This window comes from Armigeres subalbatus, chromosome 1, assembly GCF_024139115.2.
Source record: "Armigeres subalbatus isolate Guangzhou_Male chromosome 1, GZ_Asu_2, whole genome shotgun sequence".
In the NCBI taxonomy this organism is placed as follows: domain Eukaryota; kingdom Metazoa; phylum Arthropoda; class Insecta; order Diptera; family Culicidae; genus Armigeres; species Armigeres subalbatus.
In genome coordinates this window covers 184897722-184921410 of record NC_085139.1, presented here as the reverse complement: position 1 = coordinate 184921410, position 23689 = coordinate 184897722, and the positions used below count along the sequence as shown (strand labels likewise).

Below are 23689 nucleotides of genomic sequence, written 5' to 3'. Positions count from 1 at the left end.
GCATGTGTGCGAATTGATTTATGCGCTCCGTACAGCACAACGGGAATATAACGGAAAAGTATGTCGCTTGATTTTGTCTGATGCGTGTGGCAGCTGTGCGATGTTGAACTAGGTCCTGCTGCCGGGTTCTCCCCGTTCGGGGCGTGCTCAGATGACAATGTTGACGGTGAAGATGATCCCGAAGTAGTTTGTAGTTGCTGTTTTTGATCATTGTGCAACAGCATATGATGTTTAAACTGGCATCCGTTTCTCCCGCAAGGTTTGGCTTTGCATTCACCGTCGTGACGAGAGAGGCAAGGAGGACAGAGTCCAAATTCTCTCACTATGGCCCAGCGCGAATCACGAGAAAGTTCCAGAAAGCGCTTGCAATTGTCTATTGATTTGCAAGTTTCACTGCACACACGGCATTCGTTGATGTTCCTTCTGTTGTATGGGCGCGATGTATGGTACTCAGGTAGATTGCTCTCTGAGTGGGCGTTCACAAAGGCATTCCCTTTCTTCGCTCCACTTCTCTCACTCTTCATTGTTATAGAATGGGTGATATTTGGAACGGTCACTGTGCTGGCAGCTTCCGCAAGCGAGTAAACCCAATTACTGAATGATGCTAGGTTGACACTTGAAGGGAAACCTGTGCTGTGCCCAGTTCAGTTTAATTGTGGGAGGTAGCTTGCCCACAAGCTGGTGTAGAAGAGTTGCGTTGTAGAGGTATTCGTCCAGGCCGCAGGCATCTACAGTTGCACAAAAGTTCTCCACGCTCACGGTGAAGTCCACCAGAGTTTCCAGCTTATCCTCTCTTATGGCCGGTAGGGAGTGGATTTTTTCTATGAGCGTATGAACTATGGATTCAGGCTGTCCGAACATCATCTTAAGCGTTTTCAATACACCAGGAACGTTAGAAGGATGAACCAAACGGCACCTTACAGCTTCGAAAGCACGGCCTCGATGACTTTTCTGCAACCGAAATATGTTTTCGTCGTTCGTGAAACCACACATGGCCGTTGTGTTATTGAATGTGGCTATAAATAGAGGCCAATCCTCGGGATTACCGGAAAACTGGGGCAGATCCTTGGATATAGCTTGTCGTGCTGCTAACTGGTTTCTAGTTAGTGAACAGATCTCTTCTTCGGGTTGTGGTGCGTGAGCGATGCACTCTGGAATACGCTGCTGGACGTTACGTTGTGCATTCACAAATGTTCTAGTTCGATCGTTGCGTTGTTGATTTCTAGTTACGAATGATTCAGATGCAATTGATTCTTCAGGTAACGAACGCTGATCCTCCGGTTGTGAATGGTGACTTGATTGGGCTTGAGGTATCCATTTTTCTATGGCTTCCGATTCGCTGTACATGTTTGATCCGTCATCACTTGCTAGCTCTTCCAGTAGTTTGTATTTCTCATCCAAGTATGCTTGTTCCTGTTCAATCTTCTTTTGATTAAGGATCCGTTCTTCTTCAAGTCGCGGTTTGGCGAGAGATTGTGTAGATCTGTTAGAGGCACCGGAAACTATCGAATTACTTCTTCCGCTGTTGTTTTCAGGTGGGCGACCGTCCGTCTCCTTCAATAATTCCTCGGCGCTAGTTTTAGACGGCAGTTTTTTACTAATGATCGCAGGAATTGCGTATTCTTTCAGTGTTAACTCGGCGATCTGTTTTACCTGCTGCTGATCTTGGGAGAGATGATCCGGTATATCCGTTTTTCCTTTCGATGACTTCTTCTTCTCGTTCTTTTTAGGTTCCAGCCCCAGTCCTGTCTGACATGGATTCGACGATTTGGGTGTGAGCAGATCATTCGGCTGCGAACATTTGTTGCTACCACCAGAAACCTTGACAGTCGGCTTCTTCTTTGTACCACCGCAGGAAATTCCGCCGTCTCTCCGACTTGGTAGCTTACCAGGAACGTTCAGTGATTGCGCGCAGTATACACAGTCCCAAGGATTATTCTCGATAGCTTGAGTGACGCCAACGCAGGTAAAGTGGTACCATTTGAGACATGTATCACACCTCACCATCTCTTCGGTGTCGCTTGTACGGCAAACTCTGCACGACTGTCCTGGGAAGGAGGGTTCTGGTTCAATAGTTTCACTTGTGACCACCACTTGCACACCACCGATTGCACCTTTTTCACTACCACCGGCATTGCTGCCTTTATTTGACCGACCTCGATTCGACATACCGTATCTGACCGCGCCGACTCGTAAACGAATATATTAAAATGTTGGAGATTAGCCAACCAATTGACGGGTGAATTTCCGAGATATTAATACAGGTGAGGAACGACCGGAACGAGAGGATTTATGTTCTTATCCTAGTATTAATATATTCCTGCAATGATATTACATCTTACAGACTACAATCGTTACAATGTAGATAACGGTTTTACACCGTCCTGAATCAAGTTCAATGTTGTTTTTATCTATTTGCACTTACGTTTAGTCCCGTTTGTCCTACGTTTACGGGAAGGAATCTAGGCTTCGAATCACCGGGGGTCTACTCACAAACTAGTGCTGTGTGACTAAATAAATCCGTACTAAAATAGCCGTTGAATAAGTTCATGTAAATAGTTCGATTAATAGTAGTTACCTTTGCACGTAGATATAGATATAGAAAGGATTTTAGGTTAAGTATTTAGATACTTTAGGCAAGCACTGTGGAATAGATATTTAGTTTAGAATAACAAGATTTTAAGGCATGTTCAATTTAGGATACTACCTAGTAAACTTCTGTAGATTAGCACGATTTCTTGATTTCACTTCTTTATAGAATAAGTATAATTTAGGAGCTAAGGAGCTATGAGTTTAGTTTTAATCTTTCAACGATAAACTGCGTGTTTTGATTCTCGATCGAATACAAAGCTAGCTCTTACAAAGGCATTCAATCATGGGCAATATAATGGATGGGAAGGTGTGTCATAATCACTACTTTGCATCTATGTGTGTTTTAGGTGATAGGGTGCGCATTTACGCTAGGGGCGTATTCAACACTTACCAAGACTCAACTCGCGTCTTAACTCGTCACGCTTCACTGACGCAATGGACTCAGGAAAACGCCGGCCGGCAAAGCCAGCAGCGTCGTCTTGCATGCGCTCGACTCCACACAGTCAGTGGTGCCAACATAAAGATGATGACGTAGGATCCCTACTCGACTCCACACAGTCAGTGGTGCCAACATAAAGATGATGACGTACTGTTACACTGACTAGGGCAAGGAACTGATGGAATATGTCTGGTATGCACCTCACAGTAATAATTTTGCGAATTCCCGAATTCCGATTACGAGCTTTATGCTACCCACTATACGGCAGTGCAAAGCGTAATTGATAAATCATCCGTTAATGACGTTTTCCTGCTGCTTGGGGATTATAAGTGCTGTCCAATGAGCAGCTCGAACTAGCTCGAAGTTGTTCCCGTCCTGCTCGTTCTTTTTTGTCAACAAATGGGCATGAGCGGGACAGGGAGAAACTTCGAGCTACTTCAATCTCATTTTGCAGCACTATAATCTCCCTCATCTTCAATGGATCTTCGATGACGACATCAACGGCTAGCTGGCAACTAACGCATCTAGCGAGCAAGAAATTTTCCTTAGCGAAGCCATTTCGACATGTGGTTTGGTGCAAATCAACCCCTTCGTTAACCGGAACAATAGGCTGCTAGACTTGGTTTTCACAAATGCTTCTGACAACATGGACATCTCTCAGCCCGTTCTGCCGCTCATATCAATCGACGAGCACCATCCACTGGTAGTGTTACATATCGACACCTGCTGCCTCATACCACGTTATTCTGACCAGGAACCGGATCCCATGGATTACGACTTGCGGCGGTGCGATTATATTTCACTTAATACAGAGCTTTCTGCGGTTGACTGGAATCATCATTTCCATGGGCACTCAGTAGATGCTAATGTACTGCTGTTCTACGACAATACGCTGTATGAAATATTGCACTTAATAGCTTCTCGCCGTCGTCGCATTAATCGAGGTGTTTATAACAAGCCTTGGTGGAATGCTCAACTCAGAAACCTGCGCAACAGATTGAGGAAGCTACGCAAACGGTACATCGCTAACAAAACTGAAGGGAACAGAGTTTCCCTCCCATCAGGTAGAAGCCTCTTATAACGACCTCCTCGATGCAAGTTACCGAAGATATATGAACGACCTCCAATCAAATCTTAAAAATAATCCGTCCAGGTTTTGGAAATTTATCAAATCGCAAAAGACGGCTAATGAAGTTCCGAACAATGTTGTTAATGGCGACACTACAGCTACCACATCTGATGAAGCTGCGAACCTCTTCGTCGACTTTTTCAGAGTGTGTTCAATGTAAACCCTCCGCAAACTGACCCAGGTAGTTTTTCGAATGTTCTACCGCACGATATTGACCTCGCGCCCTTTCTGTTCTCCGATCTAGAAGTGTTGAAAGCTCTTCGCGATTTAAATGCTTCAAAAGGTGCCGGAGTGGATGGCCCAACACCATTCCTGCTGAAAGCCTGTGCTGAATTACTAGCGGCTCCACTAACACTACTTTTCAACAGATCGTTAAGTGAAAAAACGTTCCCTGGACTATGGAAAACAGCAACGATGATTCCAATTCACGAATCTGGAAGTTTGCGCAAAGTTAATAACTACCGTGGAGTTTCCATTCTTTGTTGCGTTGGAAAACTTCTTGAATCATTACCCAGGTAACCAATAAGCATTAAAGTAAGCACTATAGTAGCATTATACTGGCATTGCATATGCTCCTTGCTGTAAATAAGCATTTCGAAAACCTGGCTGTTCTAAATAAGCATTCTCAAAGCAATCATGTGAGGCATAGCCTTATAATAGCATTTTGAATGCACAATGTTGTTTTTCGTTAAGTGCAATGGAACAGCTACATTAGTGCCACTTTAAGGCCTGTAGTGTTCATACGTCAAACGTTTTCCAATATGGAATCATAAAGCGGGGACTATTTGTCCAATGAACTTACATTTGAGAAAAGAAATCGGTACGTGCAGAATGTTTTTTCCATTCCGACCATTGACAGGAGTACTTGTCGTTAACCTAACCCTATCACTAATTACATAGTTTGGCTACATTTTATTATTCCTCTGCACTATTTTCGATGGATGCATTAAAGCAGCACTACTGTAGCTGTTCCATTGCAACTGGGTATGAGGGGCGTAATGTTTATGTTGGGCAAAATTATTCCCAATACCATCTCTCTCTTATGGCCCAGCTGTTAAGGGCGATGACAACTACAGCGTCGGGTGGCAAGAGCCGTGAGTTCGAATCCCGCTCGAAGAAAGTAAAAAATATGTTCCATTTCAATTATGAAAATATAACAATAACGATATAAAATGAAAAAATACTATGTAAGACAATTAGAAAACAAAAATGCCAATAAAAACCTTTTTCTTGTTTTTAAAATTAAGCATTTATTCAGCATTTCGGATGCTGAATAAATGCTACTCAGCGAAATGAGCGATTGAGCATTTAAGCAGCCATATATTGGGCCAAAACCTGCATTGAAATAGCATTAAAGGCGACTACAGGACTTATTGGCATTTAATGTATTGCAGTAAAGGCGCATATAATGCCACTTAAATGCTTTATATAATGCTTACTGGTTACCTGGGTAGTTCATAAAGTTTTATTATCTGCTGTTAAACCATTCATTTCAATTCATCAGCACGGTTTTCTTCCTCAACGTTCTAGTACAACAAATCTGCTATGCTATTCTAATGCGCTCTTCCGTGAAGTCGAGAAGCGCAATCAGGTGTACTCCGTATACGTAGATTTTTTGAAAGCTTTCGACACCGTACCTCACCAACATGCCGTTGCAAAGTTACGCCACTTGGGTTTCCCTGAATGGATAGCAGATTGGATAATGTCATACCTGACTGGCAGAAAGGCTTTCGTTCGTGTTCATGCCTCACGGTCTAGGACTTTCAGCATTACCTCGGGTGTGCCCCAGGGCAGCGTGCTGGGACCTTTACTATTTATCCTGTATATCAATGACTTGACCAACTGCCTTACCTCTGCGAAACTTCTTTACGCTGACGACCTCAACATTTTTAGAGTAACTCACTCTTTGCTGGATTGTGTTGCTCTACAAACTGATATTGACGTACTCCTGACTGACGTTGGGGCGATGAAAAAGGAATGATCATTTAGGGTGATTGGTTCGTACGCAGTTAGTCGCATGCTGCGACGCAGCAAAACTAAATCAACAAAAATGACAGTTGTGCGCCGCCTCCGTATCGAGTGGTGTGCCCCCGAAAACGCGAGCACTTTGAAACTTGGATTCCGTGAGGAGTGACCTTAACGACTGAAATTTACTTCAGTCACTCCGCTAGCGCGAGCCTCTTGGCAAATTGTAGTTCTGCTGCACCAGTTACGTTGGGATATGGATACTCGGAAGTAGTGCATAACGATGTAAAATCGGCTATATCGTCAGGCTCGGTACAACACTGAAGCTGACAATATGGCGTCCCTAACCCCGAATCCCAAGGTGCCAGGCGACCCGTGCCGAGGGGATGTATGACCTGGGGGGTGAAACAATTAGCCAGGTCGTTAACGGAGCCTGTGAAGGTTCCACAGAGTGAGGGCTGCTTCGGCGGCAAGCGGGTGGCAGTGGGTGGTACTGACACACCCCCACGTGGTGCACATGTGGTGCAAGCGAATGGGAGCTGGGGATATTACTCGTAATATCCCCACAAAGTGAGGGATCGTAAAAGAATAACATCAATATCAGTAATTACCATTTTTGTTTTCTTCATAACTTAGCTTCTAAACGACAAATCAGTTCAATTATATATAAATAGTTCATGGGCCACCTTACGGAACGATATTTCACATAAGAGTCGACTTTCAAAGTAATGGTATGTAGTGTTAAAGTGACTGAAGTCTGGTGCGGCCTGGCAGGAGTGTCTTGGGGCAGATACCTTTGCGGCACCTCAGAATTAGGGGATACGAAAGTCTCGCTATAGCACATTGGAACTTTTGGGATCGAGAAGTAGCTTCGAGACTTATTTAGCCTCTTAATCAGCTAGAAAGTGCTGTCGGAACTTTATATGAACTCTTAGAAACTTCAAAGGGGATTTTATTATGCAATGAAGAACTTTTGGTTGCTTGGGTATGCCTGGCAAGAGTGTCGAGGGGTTGATGCTTATGCGACAACTCAGAAATTGGAGACGTGTAAGGTGAGTGGTGCCACTCTGTTACAGGATGCGGTGACCACAACACTAATTGAGGATTATTTGGGCTTCGAAATGTCAACAGTTTGGTACCGCCTGCAAGGTACCTGTCCGACACCCTGTTGGCAGTATCGAAGCCCGGGTAGGTGAGTGTTAGGCACGCGTGTCGTGCCGGGTGTTCCGAGCACACAAGTAAGCCTCGCATGGTACGTGTGGTCAGATGGGCTGCTTAGGCAGTAGTGTGATCCGACTGCCAGTGACGGATTGAGTGAAGTCTCGTTAGGCCTGGAAGGACTGTCGGGTGGCAGATACCTCTGCGGTACATCACAATTAGGGGACACGAAAGTCTCGCTATGCCTGGCAGGAGTGTCGGGGGATTGATGCCTCTGCGGCACCTCAGAAATAGGAGACATGAGAGGGTCTGACTCGTAGCTGAGGTAGGAGCGGCATAGGAGCCAGTAACCTAGGGTCGCCTCCGGCTTGGTAGACAAGTGGTGCCAACCTGTTGCAGGACGGGGTGATCACCATACTGAATGAGGACTGTCTGTGTTGTGAGATGGCAGCATGGGGTACCAGGGTGTCCGTAGTTTCTCTTGCTGTCACTCGAGCAACATAGGCAGAAGAGTGTTGGGGCACATGTGGTGCCAGTATGTCTTGTTCACAGGTGGTGCATGGGGAGTTCCAGGAGAGTTGAGGCGCATATGTGCACTTGTGTACGTCATGTAAGGGGACGCAATGCCCAATAATCATTCCCCAAAGTATTGTTTAATTGCGGGCCGGGGGCGTGACTGGAGAGAAAGGAGTTGGCTTTAGTAGGTCGGGAGTGGTGATCTGGTTGCAGATTTCCGACCTTTCCGACCTTCAATGAAAAACAAATAAAAACAGATGGCAAGCTACTCAGGTATCAGCATCATGTTTCCTAAATAAAACTAGCTAAAACATTGATTTTTAATACTAATTCAAGCATTTTAATATGATGTAGCTAGCCACCCACGGGTCCATAATATGCAACGTCGAATTTGTTTATATGCGTATTATGGTCACCCCATTTGATTTACGTGTTACATTCCCACATGTTACTTGTTCCTATTATGGACCCTCCCGCTTGTGTGCTAGTAATGGACCCTCTAGCATATTTACATTTACAAATTAGTTAATATAACTAAATTCCTGCTTCCCTGTCCATAACAAATGTATGGAACTACTGTCCTGTTAAATAAAGCAACTCCACCCGATGGAAGTTGCTTAATTTGGGGTTTTACTAGCACTCACTCCCTACCAAAAAATAATATGCAAAATACTTCAGGCATAGTATTCTTAGGTATTTCAATACCAAACGCATCATACATTATGATTCGTTTGGTATTGAAATACCAAAGTAAGTTATACTTTAAGTATTTTGCATATTAATTTTTGGTATTGTTTTTTATTCAATGCTACTAATGCTCACTCTATCTCAGGAGCACAGGATGCTCCCCCACGAAAATTTTCGGGGAGAAATCGCTTTTCTGGAAAGAAAAACAGTCTGGAGAGTGATAACCATTTTTCGCTCACTTCGATTGCTCTTTTTCTTTCATATTCGAGTCTTTTCGTGGCGTCATCAATGCAAATTGTATTTAGTAGCTTATGTGGAACAAATAACTTATTGCGCGTGGTGATGTGGCTAGAGTAAGCGCATCCCTACAGCTTATTATTGTTACTATTCTGGGTTCGAATCCCGGCGCGGCCTTACAATTTTATAATTGTTCTGCGATTATTCTGAGTGAGAGATAAAAGTGATGAAACGTAAAAGGATTTTCATCTTAGGGGCCGTCCACAAAGTACGTCACGCCTCTAGGGGGGAGGGGGGGTTCAGAGCAGCGTGACGATCCATACAAAAATTTTAGAGGTTTATTACAAAAAGTGTGACGAAGGGGGGAGGGGGGTTGAAAATCGCCGATTTTTGCGTGACGTACTTTATGGATCTTCCCTTATAGGCAAGATTTTCGTTTATCTTCCAAGGCTAATTCTAGAAAAAATATTGATGGATGAAAGATGATCCTCAACATAAACAACGAAAAAATATTCTCCCTTGGCCCGAAAAACGCTTGCTTTTTGGTCTCATTGAAACGAAAAGTCGAAACCCTGTCAATAACAAAATGAGGTATTATTGAGTTAATTTCTTCTGCTCGTGTAAAGTGCTAAAAAAACAGGGAAGGACCAGCTCCCGGCTGAACTTCTCAAACATGGCAGTGAGCAGCTTTATGATGTTCTGTATGATATTATTTCGAAAATATGGGAAGACGATTCCTCGAGGAATTGCCTGCTAGCTGGTTGGACGGCCTCATTCGCCCTTTCTTTAAGAAAGGTCACAGATTGGAGTGCGCCAATTACCGAGGAATAACCCTCGTTAATTCAGCGTACAAAATTATGTTCCGTATTCCGTTCAACAGATTGAGGGCGCTTGAAGAGTCCTTCGTCGGCGAATATCAGGCAGGTTTTCGTAAGGGCCGATCAACGACGGATCAAATGTTTACCCTGAGACAAATCCTTGATAAATTCCGGGAGTAAAACTTGCAGACACATCGTCTGTTTATTGATTTCAAGGCGGCGTACGATTTAGTAAAAGGGAATGAATTATAGCAAATTATGCTTGAACATGGTTTTCTGGTGAAACTGATAAGGCTGATTCGTGTAACGTTTAACGGATCGAAATCAAGCGTAAAGGTTGCGGATGAAATATCGACATCATTTGTTACCTTAGATGGATTAAAGCAGGGTGATTCACTCTCGAATCTACTGTTCAATATAGCGTTCGAGGGAGCGATTAGGAGAGCTGGTGTGCAAAGAAGCGTTACCATTATCACAAGATCGCATATGCTCCTGGGATTTGCAGACGATATCGATATTATCGGGATTGATTGCCGTGCCGTGGAAGAGGCTTTTGCGCCTTTTAAGGTCACTCCTGACAGAATCCAATTTTCAAAGTACTCGCGTTTTCAAGGGCACACCATTCGATACGGAAGCAACGGACAACTGTCATTTTTGTTTTTTCAGCTTTGCTGCGTCGCAGCATGCGTGAAAAAATGAAAATGACAGTTGTCCGTTGCTTCCGTTTCGAATGGTGTGCACTTGAAAACGCGAGTACTTTGCAAATTGGATTCCGTCAGGAGTGACCTTAAGAGGGAGACAGCGAGGATTGAACTTACGATTAATACCAGCAAAACGAAGTAAGGTACACTGGGGGAAGTGGAAAAAGGGGGTAAGTGTAAAAATCGACTCCATAAATTGGAATTGTACATACTTTACAGTTTTTACCACATCATAACATGATGCAAGAATATACTTTGATGCTCACACTAATACTATGTTGAAATTTGCATAATTCATACACTAACGCGGTTAACGCTTGATCTGTAATTTTAGGTTTCGCGAAAAGTTGATTTTTGCATTCATAAAATCAATTCTTTTTTGCACCAATTGTTCTTTTTTCAAGTGAATTTATATCACAGGTGACCATTATAATACAATTAAACTAATCCCATTCAATTGGTAGTGGTTTGTACCAAGAAAGCAAATAATGTAAAGATTTTACACTTACCCCAGGTATCAAACACTGCGGGGGAAGTGGATAATGTTCTAATTACGCATTTTTTTTCATCCCTCCAGGGTTCATTTCTTTGTTATCATTGTGATTCCAGTGGTGATTGGACTCATGTAAATGAGAAGATGCCTGATTAATCCACCTATCGGTATTTATGTCTTTCACATGTTTTACATATGAAAAAAATGTATAAGAAAGTTAAAAATAGCACTGATAGGTAAATATATTGTATTATTCACATAATTTTTATTCATAATAAGTTTTGCCGTTGAATGCCATTTTTTTTGCGAACAAATTGGTTAAAAACAAGTGCTTAAGAATAGCTGATAATTTTGTACGTGCTTTGCGCACACACATACATACAAATACACACATACAGACATCATCTCAATTCGTTAAACTAAGTTGATTAGTTTATAACCCTGTAAGTCCAATTTTTCCTTTAAAAGGTCATCTTTGGGGCGAACATATAGACTTTACGTACACTTAGTGTTCGAGAAGGCAAAACCAGCCCTCCCCTAGCTATTACGAGAATTCCTTGAGGATCTATTCCGTTAAGGTAATGAAATTATTCCACAAAAGATACTCAGAGCAATTATCGTATTGATTTTAGTTATATGTAACTACTCATTACTATTGAAGGTCAAGGTAACATGGGTTTTCCACTTACCCCATCCCACTAGGGTAAGTAGACGTACTGTCACAAAATCTTAGACCCCCTCCGCCCCTGATTTTGTGACGTCATTCTTTAACAATTCCCCTCAAAGGAAATGCAAACTCATTTTTATATATAGAGAAGAAGATGAACATATCTTAGGCATTTCGAAAATACATAGTTAAAATCAAAGCTTTGGGTTATAAACATTTTACAAAGTTTATTTTATCAACTCTTCCGTTAAGATCACCATATAAACATGAAAGAAGTGAAGAAACCATAAAACCATTTTAGAAAATAAACAATATGCTGCCCATTGAGGGTTTCACTAACCATACATCGAATTATGCAATTCCTCGATATCTTGCTCTCTTCGAGCCGCCTCTTTCCGGAACTTTTTTTGCTCTTCATATTCTTCATCGTCCGTTCCGAGCTCATATCTGCATAGAGGGCAGCTGTTGGTCTATATATAGGAAAATAGACAAAAAAAAAGTGTTTATCGAGTGTAATCAGCTTGACAATTAGTATCATACCTTCTCCAACCATGGCGTGATACATGTCTTATGGAAACCATGCTCACATGGCAAAACTAGAAAAACCTCCTGGTCTTCATTCGGCTTGATACAAATGCTGCACCTGTCGTCGTTCTTTGTGACCACCTTCTCCGGTAGATTTTTCACCACTTCCTTGGATGCGGGTGGCGGGAGCCTACCCGTTTGGGAATCTTCCGCCAAATATCCGTTTCTCAACAGGAACCGTATCATGAGCAGCATCTGGTGGCTCTCAGTTTGATCCACTGCAATCGGCTCCCATCCGAGCTCGTCAAAGTATTCAGCCATCGCTATCGAAGTCTAAAAAAGGAAGAGAGAAGTGTGGAGAATTAAGAATTACAGATTTAGTTAGTCTGAAATATGCGTCTCGATTCAGCTCGACGAATTGAGGTGATGTCTGTATGTGTGTATGTATGTATGCATGAGTGCGTGTCCAAAAAATGTGAGACACACAAATGCTTTATCCGATTTTATTGCAACAGGTTGCAACGCGGAATACTGCATAATTTTGCTAATACCGCTAGGTGATTTATTCTTGTTTTTTTTTTTTGTAAATTTGTTATTTTTCATTCTACTTCTATCGATAACGAAATACTGAAGGAGGTTTCAAGTAAGAAAAGTCTGTTGACACACAAAAGTTTATATAGTAGAAGTAAATTGACTATCTGTACTCTTATAATTGTTCAATTGCCATTAAGAAGTCTCAAAATAACTAATTATTATAATGTCTAGATAGAAGGGTGAATGATGATTTAAGCAATGGCATTAATAAGGACATTATTCAACCTGAACGAGGGTCTCATTATCAGACTCACGAATCACGCTGTGTTAAATGAGGCGTTAATAATGACACCGTTGATGGGACAGGCCACTTGCAATTTTAGATGTTCGCTGCTGGTGGTCTTCAAAGAGCACCTATCCGCGCCTAAATTAAAGGGTGGATTGCATTGACTGTTTAATGACACACATCTGCTCGCGAGTCTCTCACTTTCATGCGTCATCAAACGCACAATCGAAAAGGAGGAACGGCCCACCGTGAATAGTTAACGGTCCGTGACATATCCGACGCAATCGTGATTGCAACTATTAATCAGCGTAGTTTACAACTTGCAGTCGGAACTACAAATTTTCTCAGCGATGCAAGCACGGACGGAACGCTACCTGGAGTGTGAACATAATTTACCTACACCACCATGGTCGTCACTAGATCAGCAATGGAGCTGATGGACCATATATCGCGGCTACTCGAGGACAGTATGATTGTTTTTGTGTTAACGTCCAATTATCCCATCAATGACCGTTCATTCGCATCCTGGAAATGAACACAGACTGGTGTTCAAATCTGTATGCAGTTAACATTTGCTAATAATTATAGGAACATGTTATAAATTGAGTTGCTTAATTGAATACCGTTTGCCTGCATGAAACGCGCATGCAATGTCGAAGTGCCAGTGACATTAAGTGGGTCTGATAGCGTCATTGACTCGATCTTGACACTTTATTGTCCTTCTTATTGGCACATATTCTAATAGGCGGAATACCAACAAGCGATGATCACTGTATATCAAGTTTTCCTTCAGAATGGATGAAAATTTGCTTATTATGGTGTGATTTTATGTTTTCTACATTTTGAACCGGTCTATACTGTTTCACTAGGATATCGTCTGGAATTCCTTGTACTCGTTTAATCAAAACGTAAGTACGTAAGAAGACTAATATTACTTATCGATGATTATGATCAGTTTTAGAATGCTGTACTCTGATGTGAACCAGTCTAGGATTGAGAACGTCAATAACAAAGAAAGAGATTGCTATATGACATAACATGCAACGTTACGCTACAGCTAGATTCCAGCCGAAATACATCCAAACGTTTACGTCGCCATCATAGAAAGGGACACCTAGATCATGCATAATTAGCATGTGAAACGTGACGTATGGGCGATGATGATGATTTTCGCGCTCTTTTACCGCCAGACACTGCCCTATAGAAATTCAAACATCAGCTCGCGGAAATCTGTCCCGCAACGGTGGCATCTGTCGCGACTAGAAACATGTTCGGGATATTTTTACAAAAATGCCATGAAACTATTTTCTTCGGACGCTTCGCCAGACGGTGCTCGTGTGATGGTGGTCGCCGTGGTCCGACGTCCAGTGGCTGGTACTGGACCAAACTATTGCAATGCAACTCGGACAGAGAATAGCAACAGAAGCATCAGACAGACAATGTAACATTGAAATTGCCTAGACAAGTGCAGTAGTGTCATCTATGATTAATTGCCATATACTCGAATGTGGGTATTTTGAGACCACAACCCTACTTTGTGAAAATCATCGATAGTCAGTCGAATCACAATAGCAATTAGGAAGTGAATTTTGAAGTGTTAAGTATTAAAATATTATTCCTTTTGTATTGGAAGCTTGGCAGAAGAATAGCTTCTTGTTTCTCTCGCCAAAATCGTCTGGTGGCATAATTTTGATTAAAGCTTCAATAATGGAGATTTACAACAATAAATGGGCTCAACCGCACCATGTTAGCACAGTGAAACAGAGGTCTCACTAAACACGTGTTTTATCGTTCACCTTTTAATGGTGCACCGCGGTGGATTCAATCCATTGTACTGCTCATGATTTCATAATTGACGTTTGAAAAACCATTTGAAATTTCAGCAAATTAGTCTAATCACGCGAAATGCATGCAAAAGTGCAATGGTTGTTACGTTAACTATAAAATCCAGGGGGAGAAGGCGGATCACTGAATCCCTACCCCAACATGTGCGACATCTGGATTTGGTTCTAAACTGTAAACAACAGTGTTAATTCTCTACCACCTTTTTGTTATGGCGAGGCAATTTTTATGCACACTTTTGTTTTCGATATTTTATCAAAATTAAACACTCAATCATGCAGCAATATAACGATGTGATATGCTTGAGATACCTGCTTGATTATAGGGACTCGAAAAAGAATTTATTTGCAGTAACTAACCGAATATAAAAATGTTCACATTAACGATTGCGCCCTAACACCGGTTCTAAGCTTCGATGCAGAGTACACGAGCTTTGTTCGCCAGTGACAGGCATATGAGGCCCTTGATAAAATCATGGGCAGTGCTGCCCTCCTACGCATAATTGTCCCATGTTAGTTTTTGTGGATTTCGACTTTTCACCATAGAGCAGTCTATTTTGATGCATACTTTTAGAAAACTCTAATAGATTTTTTTTGATTTTGTTCGGAAAATCATTGAAAACAACATCAAGTCTATTTGTCCCATTGCCTAATTTCTACGCATAATTGTCTCGAGGTGATTAAATTCATCATTATGGCGGATTCTGTTATTTTATGTAGCAACACACATTGAAATGTCATTTTCTGTTTAGATCTTCCAATCTGAGCCTGTCCCACTGGTTTTTTTTTTCCAGTAGGGTGGGAATCTGCATCCAGACACCGGTGGGCTACCGGCGAACGGGGTTTAGCTATTGCCGACCCGCTAAAACCACCCTGTTCACAGACCCTGAGTCTCCCCGGAACAGTCTTTTCGGCATTACTTCTGGGAGGGGTCCGTGCTACTACGCACGCCCACATACTAGCTACCCACTAGCTTCAAATCACAACTAGCTACCCACTAACTAGCTACCCACTAGTTCCACTACTACTTAACCAACTACCCGCTGGTACCTCACCCTCGAGACTAGCTACCCACTAGTCGGCGCTATCAGACTGCTGCTCGGCGCGCCAATTGCGCTGCAAGATACTGGCAATCTGAGTGGTAGCGGCCGAGACCGCGTTCCACTTATCAACCTCTTGACACATCCTCTGGATAAGATTATCCGGAGTAGTGTCCCTCCCGCACACCTCTAGCATTCCGCTCCTAACATCGACGAAACGAGGACATACGAGTAGTACGTGCTCGGCAGTTTCGTCGACCCCTGGGCAGTCCGGGCAGACGGGAGAGTCCGTATGCCCAAACCTATGTAGGTACCACCTAAAGCAGCCATGGCCTGACAGGAACTGTGTCAGATGGAAGTGAACTTTCCCATGCCTCCTATTAACCCATCTTGATACGCTAGGTATCAGCCGATGGGTCCACCTACCATTAGAAGAGTTATCCCAGTCCCGTTGTCACTTGATAGTCGAAGTGACTCTAATAGCTTTACGGGCTCCTCTGGTTCCGCGCATGTCAAAACTCTCCTCGTCTTCCCGTATGACTAGTCCAATGGGTAACATACACGCAATCACACAAGCGGCATCCTGTGATACCGTGCGGTAGGCACTTATCACTCTGAGACACGCTAGCCTGTGTACACTCTCCAGCTTCTGCAGGTTACGTTCGACGCTAAGCGCCGAGGCCCAGGCTGGACCGCCGTATCTGAGGATAGATACTGCAACCCCAGCTAATAACCTGCGTCTGCTGGAGCGCACTCCCGAGCTATTGGACAACATCCTGGATAATGCCGCAATAGCTGTCGAAGCTCTCCTGCAGGCGTAATCTACGTGACTGCCGAAGTTCAGTCTATCGTCGATCAGCACCCCGAGGAGCTTCATCTCCCGCTTGGAAATGATCTCACAGTCGCCCACGCGAACCACTGCCTCCTGTACCGACTTACGGTTGTTAACAACAACCAACTCTGTTTTGTGATAAGCTAGGCCCAGCTGCCTTGAGCTCATCCATTCCTCTACTATAGCGATCGCGTGGGCCGCCGTAAGTTCCACTTCCTCAATCGACTCTCCGTAAACCTCCAGCGTTATGTCGTCGGCGAAGCCAACGATCTTAACACCTGGGGGGAACTTCAGTCTTAAAACACTATCGTACATAGTGTTCCATAGCACCGGGCCCAGGATAGATCCCTGAGGGACTCCTGCGGTGATAGAAGCACTACCCTCCCCTTCATCGGTCTCGTATAAGAGTACGCGATTCTGGAAATAGCTTTCCAAAATGTTGTACAGGCCCACCGGAATGCCCAACCGGAGTAACGAGAGCGCGATGGCATCCCAGCTTGCGCTGTTGAATGCGTTCTTGACGTCGAGCGTCACTATCGCACAGAATCGAGTTCCCTCCGCTTGCGTTGTATCGCTACTTCCGCAGTTTTCACAACCGAGTTGATAGCATCCACCGTGGACCTACCCTTACGAAACCCAAACTGATTGCTTGACAGGCCGTTCGTACCTTCGGTGTACGGGGTAAGCCTGTTGAGGATAATCCTCTCAAGCAACTTCCCTGTGGTGTCTAGTAGGCAGATTGGTCTGTACGCCGATGGGTCACCTGGTGGTTTCCCGGGCTTCGGCAACAGCACCAGCTTCTGTCTCTTCCACCTATCGGGGAAACTGCGCTCGTCCAGGCATCTCTGCATGGCTGTCCTGAACATGTCCGGGTTAGCCATGATCGCTGCCTTCAGAGCGAGGTTTGGAACTCCGTCGGGCCCCGGAGCTTTGTTCGTGTCAAGGGTTCGGGCCACCGCAAGCAACTCTTCGTTCGTCACCGCTGCCACTTCAGCCACTTCAGCACTCGCGTTCTGCGGTGCTGGGGGTGGCCAAGGGCTTGTGGCATGGGACGGGAAGAGAACCTCGATAATGCGATTCAACCTTTCCTTCGACCGTTCGGGAGGCGCCAGCCCCCCTCTGGTCTTCGCCATTACTATCCTGTAGGCATCGCCCCAAGGATTAGCATTGGCGTTCAGGCATAGGTTGTCAAAACACTTCCTCTTACTGCTACTGATGGCCTTGTTAAGGGCCAACTTCGCAGCTTTGAACGTCAAGCGGCGTTCATCCCTCAACTGCTCAGAGCGAGCTCTCTGCATCCTTCGCCTAGCCCTAAGGCAGGTTGACCGAAGGTCTGCGATTGCTGCACTCCACCAGTATGCTGGAGGTCTACCGTTCCTCGGTGGTGCCCTCCTCTGCATACTGGCATCGCATGCACGTGACAGGACAGCTGTCAGTGCATCCCCTGTAAGACTGTCGGTGTTACCCTCCAGTCCCAGCGCCGCGGTGAAAACTTCGCTGTCGAAGCTTTGGGCCTTCCACCCACGGACCTGACGGGGATTTCTCAACATCGACTGCTGCACACCACAGCTGATCACGTAGCGGATGGCTGTGGGTGTAGCCTTCGTCGACCCTCCAGTTCAGTCCCCCGGCTAGGCCGGGGCTACAGAACGTGACGTCAATGAACGACTCCACCCCGTTCCTACGGAACGTGCTGGTTGAGCCGTCATTGGCTAACACGACCTCCAACTTTGCTAGAGCCTCTAGCAAAGCTTGACCTCTCTGGTTGGTGCAGCGGCTTCCCCACTCCACCGCCCAAGCATTGAAGTCCCCCGCTATGACAACCGGCTTCCGACCTACAAGGTCGGACGATAGCCTATCGACCATCCGGGTGAATTGCTCTATTGGCCACCGTGGTGGGGCATAGCAGCTACAATAGAACACCCCGTTGATCTTAGCTATGGCGACACCTTCGGCAGGTGTGTGTACGACCTCTTGGACCGGAAACCGGCCCGTTGTGCAGATCGCCGCTATCTTGGAGTCGTCCGCGACCCAGTTTCCATTATTGACAGGGACACGGTACGAATCTGCAAGAATAGCGACGTCGGTCTCTGACTCAGAGACCGACTGCCACAGCAGCTGCTGGGCAGTAGCACAATGGTTAAGATTCAGCTGTGCTACCCGCACGGCGATTTCTTATTGCCACCACCGAAGGGACAAGTAGGTCCACCCATAACATGGTTACGGGCTTGCTTCCTACTAGCGCAGATAAGGCACCTTGGTGCTTTATCGCAGGCCTCCTCTCCACAACGACGACACAGGTTACTTCGGTCCGGCCCCTTGCACTCCCATGACTTGTGACCAGATTCGAAGCACCTAAAACACTTTTCGACTAAAGGTGGCTGGAATATGCTTACTGGGCATATTGACCATCCAACCTTCAGTTTCCCGACCGCCAGGACATTTTTGGCGTCCGCTACCGGTAACTTGAACCAAGCTACCTGCGTGCCAAAGGGTCCACCTCTAAGACTAATAGAAGACCGCTCGACTTCTATATCGCACTGTACCTTTAAAGACGAAATGAGGTCCTCTGCCTCGGTGACTTCGTCCAGCTGTTTACACCGGAGGGTCACCTCGGTGCCCAGAGACCTCACTTCCACTCCCTCACCCAGGACCTCCTGGGCCAACCTCGAGGAGACCTCGCTAGACCCCTACTTGCGAAGGGGTCTCCCGCTGCGCCTACGGCGCCCCTACCTCTTGAAACTGGAGTACTTGACATAGCTCATGGGTCCCCCTTGCAGCTGCCATCGAATCCTACTGAAGTAGTCGCCTCTATGATCTCATGGTTGTCTATGCTTGCAAGCAAGCAGGGAGGCCATGCGTGGGTTGACACTTCCGTGTTCAGAGCCAGATCGGCGTAAGTCAGGGAGTTCATCTGAGCCTACTTCTGTCTGGTCACCAACCAGACAGCAGAATTGGACAGCGTGCCACAAGGCCCGCCACGGTTTTATGGGACGGAAGGCAGCCTTGCCATTAGCCCACCCGCCGTTTCGAGTCGGTTTCACCCGGCTCTACTAAGGGAGTAGAATGACTCGGCTGTCAGCCCTCGCAATACACAATATAACAATATACAAAACACACAACCTTTAACACGCCTGCCAGAACCGTAATTGAGACTTAAATGGCAGTCTCAGTCTCAATGCGCTACCGCGCTCCCTCGTTTGTAGTTCATTTAGCCGCCTAGCCCTTCAACTGCCGTTGATACGCCATCGTTTCCAGCGAGCACCGCGCGGAGGCGAACTACACTGCCCGTCCCACTGGTTTAATGGGGGCAATTTGTACAATACTTATTCTAAGCGACATAATCACTTCAACCACGTGGATGGTTCACTTCCATAGATAAAGCATGTGGAGACATATATCAATCACAGTAGTCATTCATCTTCAACGTTCGCTCTAGAGAAAAAAAAAGAGGTGGGAAAAAATGTTTTTCACTACAAACTCCGAAAAAGAAATCTTCTTCGAACCGGATACCGCTTAATTTCGTCTCATCGAAACGAAAAGTACGAACCCTGATTACATACATTCCCAACAAACAAAGAATAGAGTTCGCCGCCGTACCAAACTGACTATCTTCAAAACGCTTATAAGACCGGTAGTTCTCTACGGACACGAGAGCTGAACGATGCTCGTGGAGGACCACCGCACACTGGGAGTTTTCGAAAGGAAAGTGTTGCGTACCATCTATGGTGGGGTGCAGATGGCGGACGGTACGTGGAGGAGGCCAATGAACCACGAGTAGCATCAGCTGTTGGGAGAACCATCCATCGTTCACACCGCGAAAATCGAAAGACTGCGGTGGGCCGGGCACATAGCCAGAATGTCGGACAGTAATCCGGTAAAAATGGTTCTCGACAACGATTCGACGGGAACAAGAAGGCGAGGTGCACAGCGGGCAAGGTGGATCGATCAGGTGGAGGACGATTTGCGGACCCTCCACAGACTGCGTGGCTGGCGAAGTGGAGCCATGGACCGAGCTGAATGGAGAAGACTTTTATGTGCAGCACAGGCCACTCCGGTCTTAGTCTGGTAATAAATAAATAACGTTTGAAGCCAAAATAAAACTCATGCACATCGGTATTCAAATTATATTAGGTTCATTTTATATTCCACTGTATAAATATATGAGTGTAATGCCGAATTAAGAAAAAAAAGCATGTGAAATTTTGAGTGATGAAATTCTACATGAGTATGTATTATGGTACATCTCTAATATTTTTTGTGCACATCGAACACCCAAAAGAATCAAACATTCGTCATCATTCGAAGTACGATTCCGCAGATGGACCATTGGTGATAATTGGTGTGGCATGTCGCATGGCTCAGAATGATGACACCATCGAATATTACTTTTCCTCTCCAAAGAGAGCAAACCACGGCCCTGTCTCGTTTACGGTAGTTTCAGTGCGTCGCGCAGTTTATTCATCGGAGGCCCATTCGTCGTGCATCACATTCGCGGCAGGATGAAGGTATCAACGCGTTAATCATTCGCGGAAAATTCTTGTAGCAAGCAGAAATAGTTTTACAACCTTTGCAAATACACGCACCGAAACGCTCTGGGTTGGATCATTCGCGACTGCCGCCGCTTAGATGATTTGGCACATACCACGCGACCACATCATCGTTCCAGAATGCCAAAGGAGCCGCCGACCACGTGGTTGATACGGTTAGGTAATCGAAATTGAAAGAGGATTTTGGAAAATGAATTAGTTCCAGCCGGTTTCATTGCACCGCTTTTTGGCTTAGTCAGAGAACCAAACTTCAACCAACGAACATCATAGGAGAACCTTCAGAATATAGGCGTAGCTAGGAGAAATCTAAAGGTTCATGTTTTGGGTGTAACGAAGAGCGACCAATCTGAGCAAATGTCTGTCCGCAAAATGTATGCTTACATTAACTAGCCAACGTTTCATGCAGTGATTCTCGACGGATTTCCCCCAACATCCGACAAGAAATGTTGATTAATATTCATTTCGGTACCAATCAGTTGATTCTTAGCATAGCATAGCATAGTTACGGTTTACTTCGTAGATTGCACACTAGTTTTTTTTTCTGAAATCCTTATCTAGATTGCTATCAGAAATCAAGGTGGTTGATTGCAATCTAGGACAAAAATCACAATAGCATGAGGATTACTACTGATGACCACGCCCATCTTCACCGTAACTTGGAAGGGGAAGGAAGTGTTGATGTTCATTTCATTTATTTAGTTTACATCTAAACAGATAACACTGAATCAACAATTTGAGGCCACAATACACGGTTCGAGGCCGCATCTCTCCATCCCCGAATGCGCCCCACGCTCGCCAAGTCGTTTTGCACCCGGTCTGCCCACCTCGCTCTCTGTGCTTCACGCCGTGTCGTACCTGCCAGACCGGAGAATTCTTGCAACATGCCCTGCCCATCGTACCCTTCCAGCTTTACTACTAGAGCTGAGCGAGCTCGTGGTTCATTCTTCGCCACCACACACACCGTCTTGTAGCACACCGCCAAATATGGTCCTAAGCACCCGTCTCTCGAATACTCCGAGTGCTTGCAAGTCCTCCTCGAGCATTGTCCATGTTTCATGTCCGTAGAGGACTACCGGTCTTATCAGCGTCTTGTACATAACACATTTGGTGCGGTGGTGAATCTTTTTTGACCGCAGTTTCTTCTGGAGCCCGTAGTAGGCCCGACTTCCACAGATTATGCGCCTTCGTATTTCACGACTAACGTTGTTATCAGCTGTTAGCAAGGCTCCAAGGTAGACGAATTCATCGACCACCTCGAAGGTATCCCCGTCTATCGTAACACTGCTTCCCAGGCGGGCCCTGTCGCGCTCGGTTCCGCCCATAAGCATGTACTCTGTCTTTGACGCATTCCTGGTATGGGGTCGTTCAACAATTATGTCACAGCTTTCAGGGGGTAGGAGCCTTTACGGGATGCGTTGAGCTTCTGATAGAACTCGCGTATTTCTTGAGAACGGCACAGCTGTTCCATCTCCTCACACTCAGCTTCTCCCAGGCGGCGTTTCTTCTCCTAAAAAAGGTGGGTCTGCTGTCTCCGCCTCCGTCTATAACGTTCCACGTTGTGCCGGGTACCATACTGTAGTGCGCCCGCGCAGCGCCCTTCTCCTCCAGAATCTGTCTGCACTCTTCGTCGAACCAATCGTTTCGTCGACATCGTCACACTTACGATACTTAACGTTGTTCTCCGATGCGTCGTTAATGGCTGCTTAGGCTATCTTCCAGCAGTCCTCAAGAGGGGCCCCATCGGTTTTACCTTCTTCCGCCAGCGCTGCCTCGAAATGCTGCGCGTATGCAGTGGCGACATTAGGTTGCTTCAGTCGCTCTAGGTAGTGCCGCGACGGTCGTCGGTATCGAACATTGTTGATGACGGATAATTTTAAGCGCAGTTTAACCATCACCAGATAGTGGTTTTCTAGCCGGAGGGCGCTGAACTTCCCAATAGTTGGTCTAAACTCCTCCTCTTGACCAACCTGAGCGTTCAAATCTCCTATGATGATTTTGACGTCGTGGCTTGGGCCTTTGATCCTCAACCTTGTTACCAACACAATTGGAAACAAATGCTAAATCCTTGATAATAAGACAGTAGGCATATAGATTTTGCTTTACCTTAATGTAAAAGTATTGTTGTAAAGAAAAATTAGTATTTGAATTTTAATTCCTTAAATTTGTACAACTTATGTACCCCCTGAATTTAATTTGCGGCAACGACGCACATATCTGTGTGCTCTTTTTAAGTACTCTCCAATGTTGGTCACTGTCATCGCTTCTGGAATGGAAAAAAGGAAAATGGACTAGAGGAAAGGGAGAAGGATGGACGAATAGGAGAGGAGGTAAGGAGAAAAGATTTTGGAGGAGTCTGATAGAGATTGCGTGCATGTACGGTCGAAGGTCCCGGAAAGTTAAAAAGTGAAAAAAATACGTGTCGACCGGTGAATCCGGGATAACACGGAAGAGAGACGGACCGCAAAGTGGAATTTCACACCATAGTGCCTACACTAACAACCGGAGTTCAGCGGTTTACCGAAGTGCATCGTGGTTTCGACGATTTGGCAGAAGTTGCTGGCGAGCCTTCTTGTGCTGGTGGCTGGCGAGCCCCATAAGATATCGCCACGCACGGTGAGAGCCTTGTGCTCAATATCCGATAGGTTTTGGCCCCGTTCGCGAGCATGTAGGACGTCAGCT

At 45.2% G+C, this 23689-nt stretch overlaps 1 protein-coding gene across 1 annotated transcript; it reads right to left on the bottom strand.

The window, feature by feature from the left end:
- Positions 1-2632: 2632 nt before the first annotated feature.
- On the bottom strand, positions 2633-12248 carry LOC134206814 (E3 ubiquitin-protein ligase RNF181). The gene is made up of 3 exons (XM_062682543.1): positions 11943-12248; positions 11743-11872; positions 2633-2643 (listed from the first exon to the last, which is right to left on the bottom strand). Exons 1-3 carry the CDS (start codon positions 12246-12248, stop codon positions 2633-2635), a joined length of 447 nt encoding a protein of 148 aa, XP_062538527.1.
- Positions 12249-23689: the final 11441 nt, after the last annotated feature.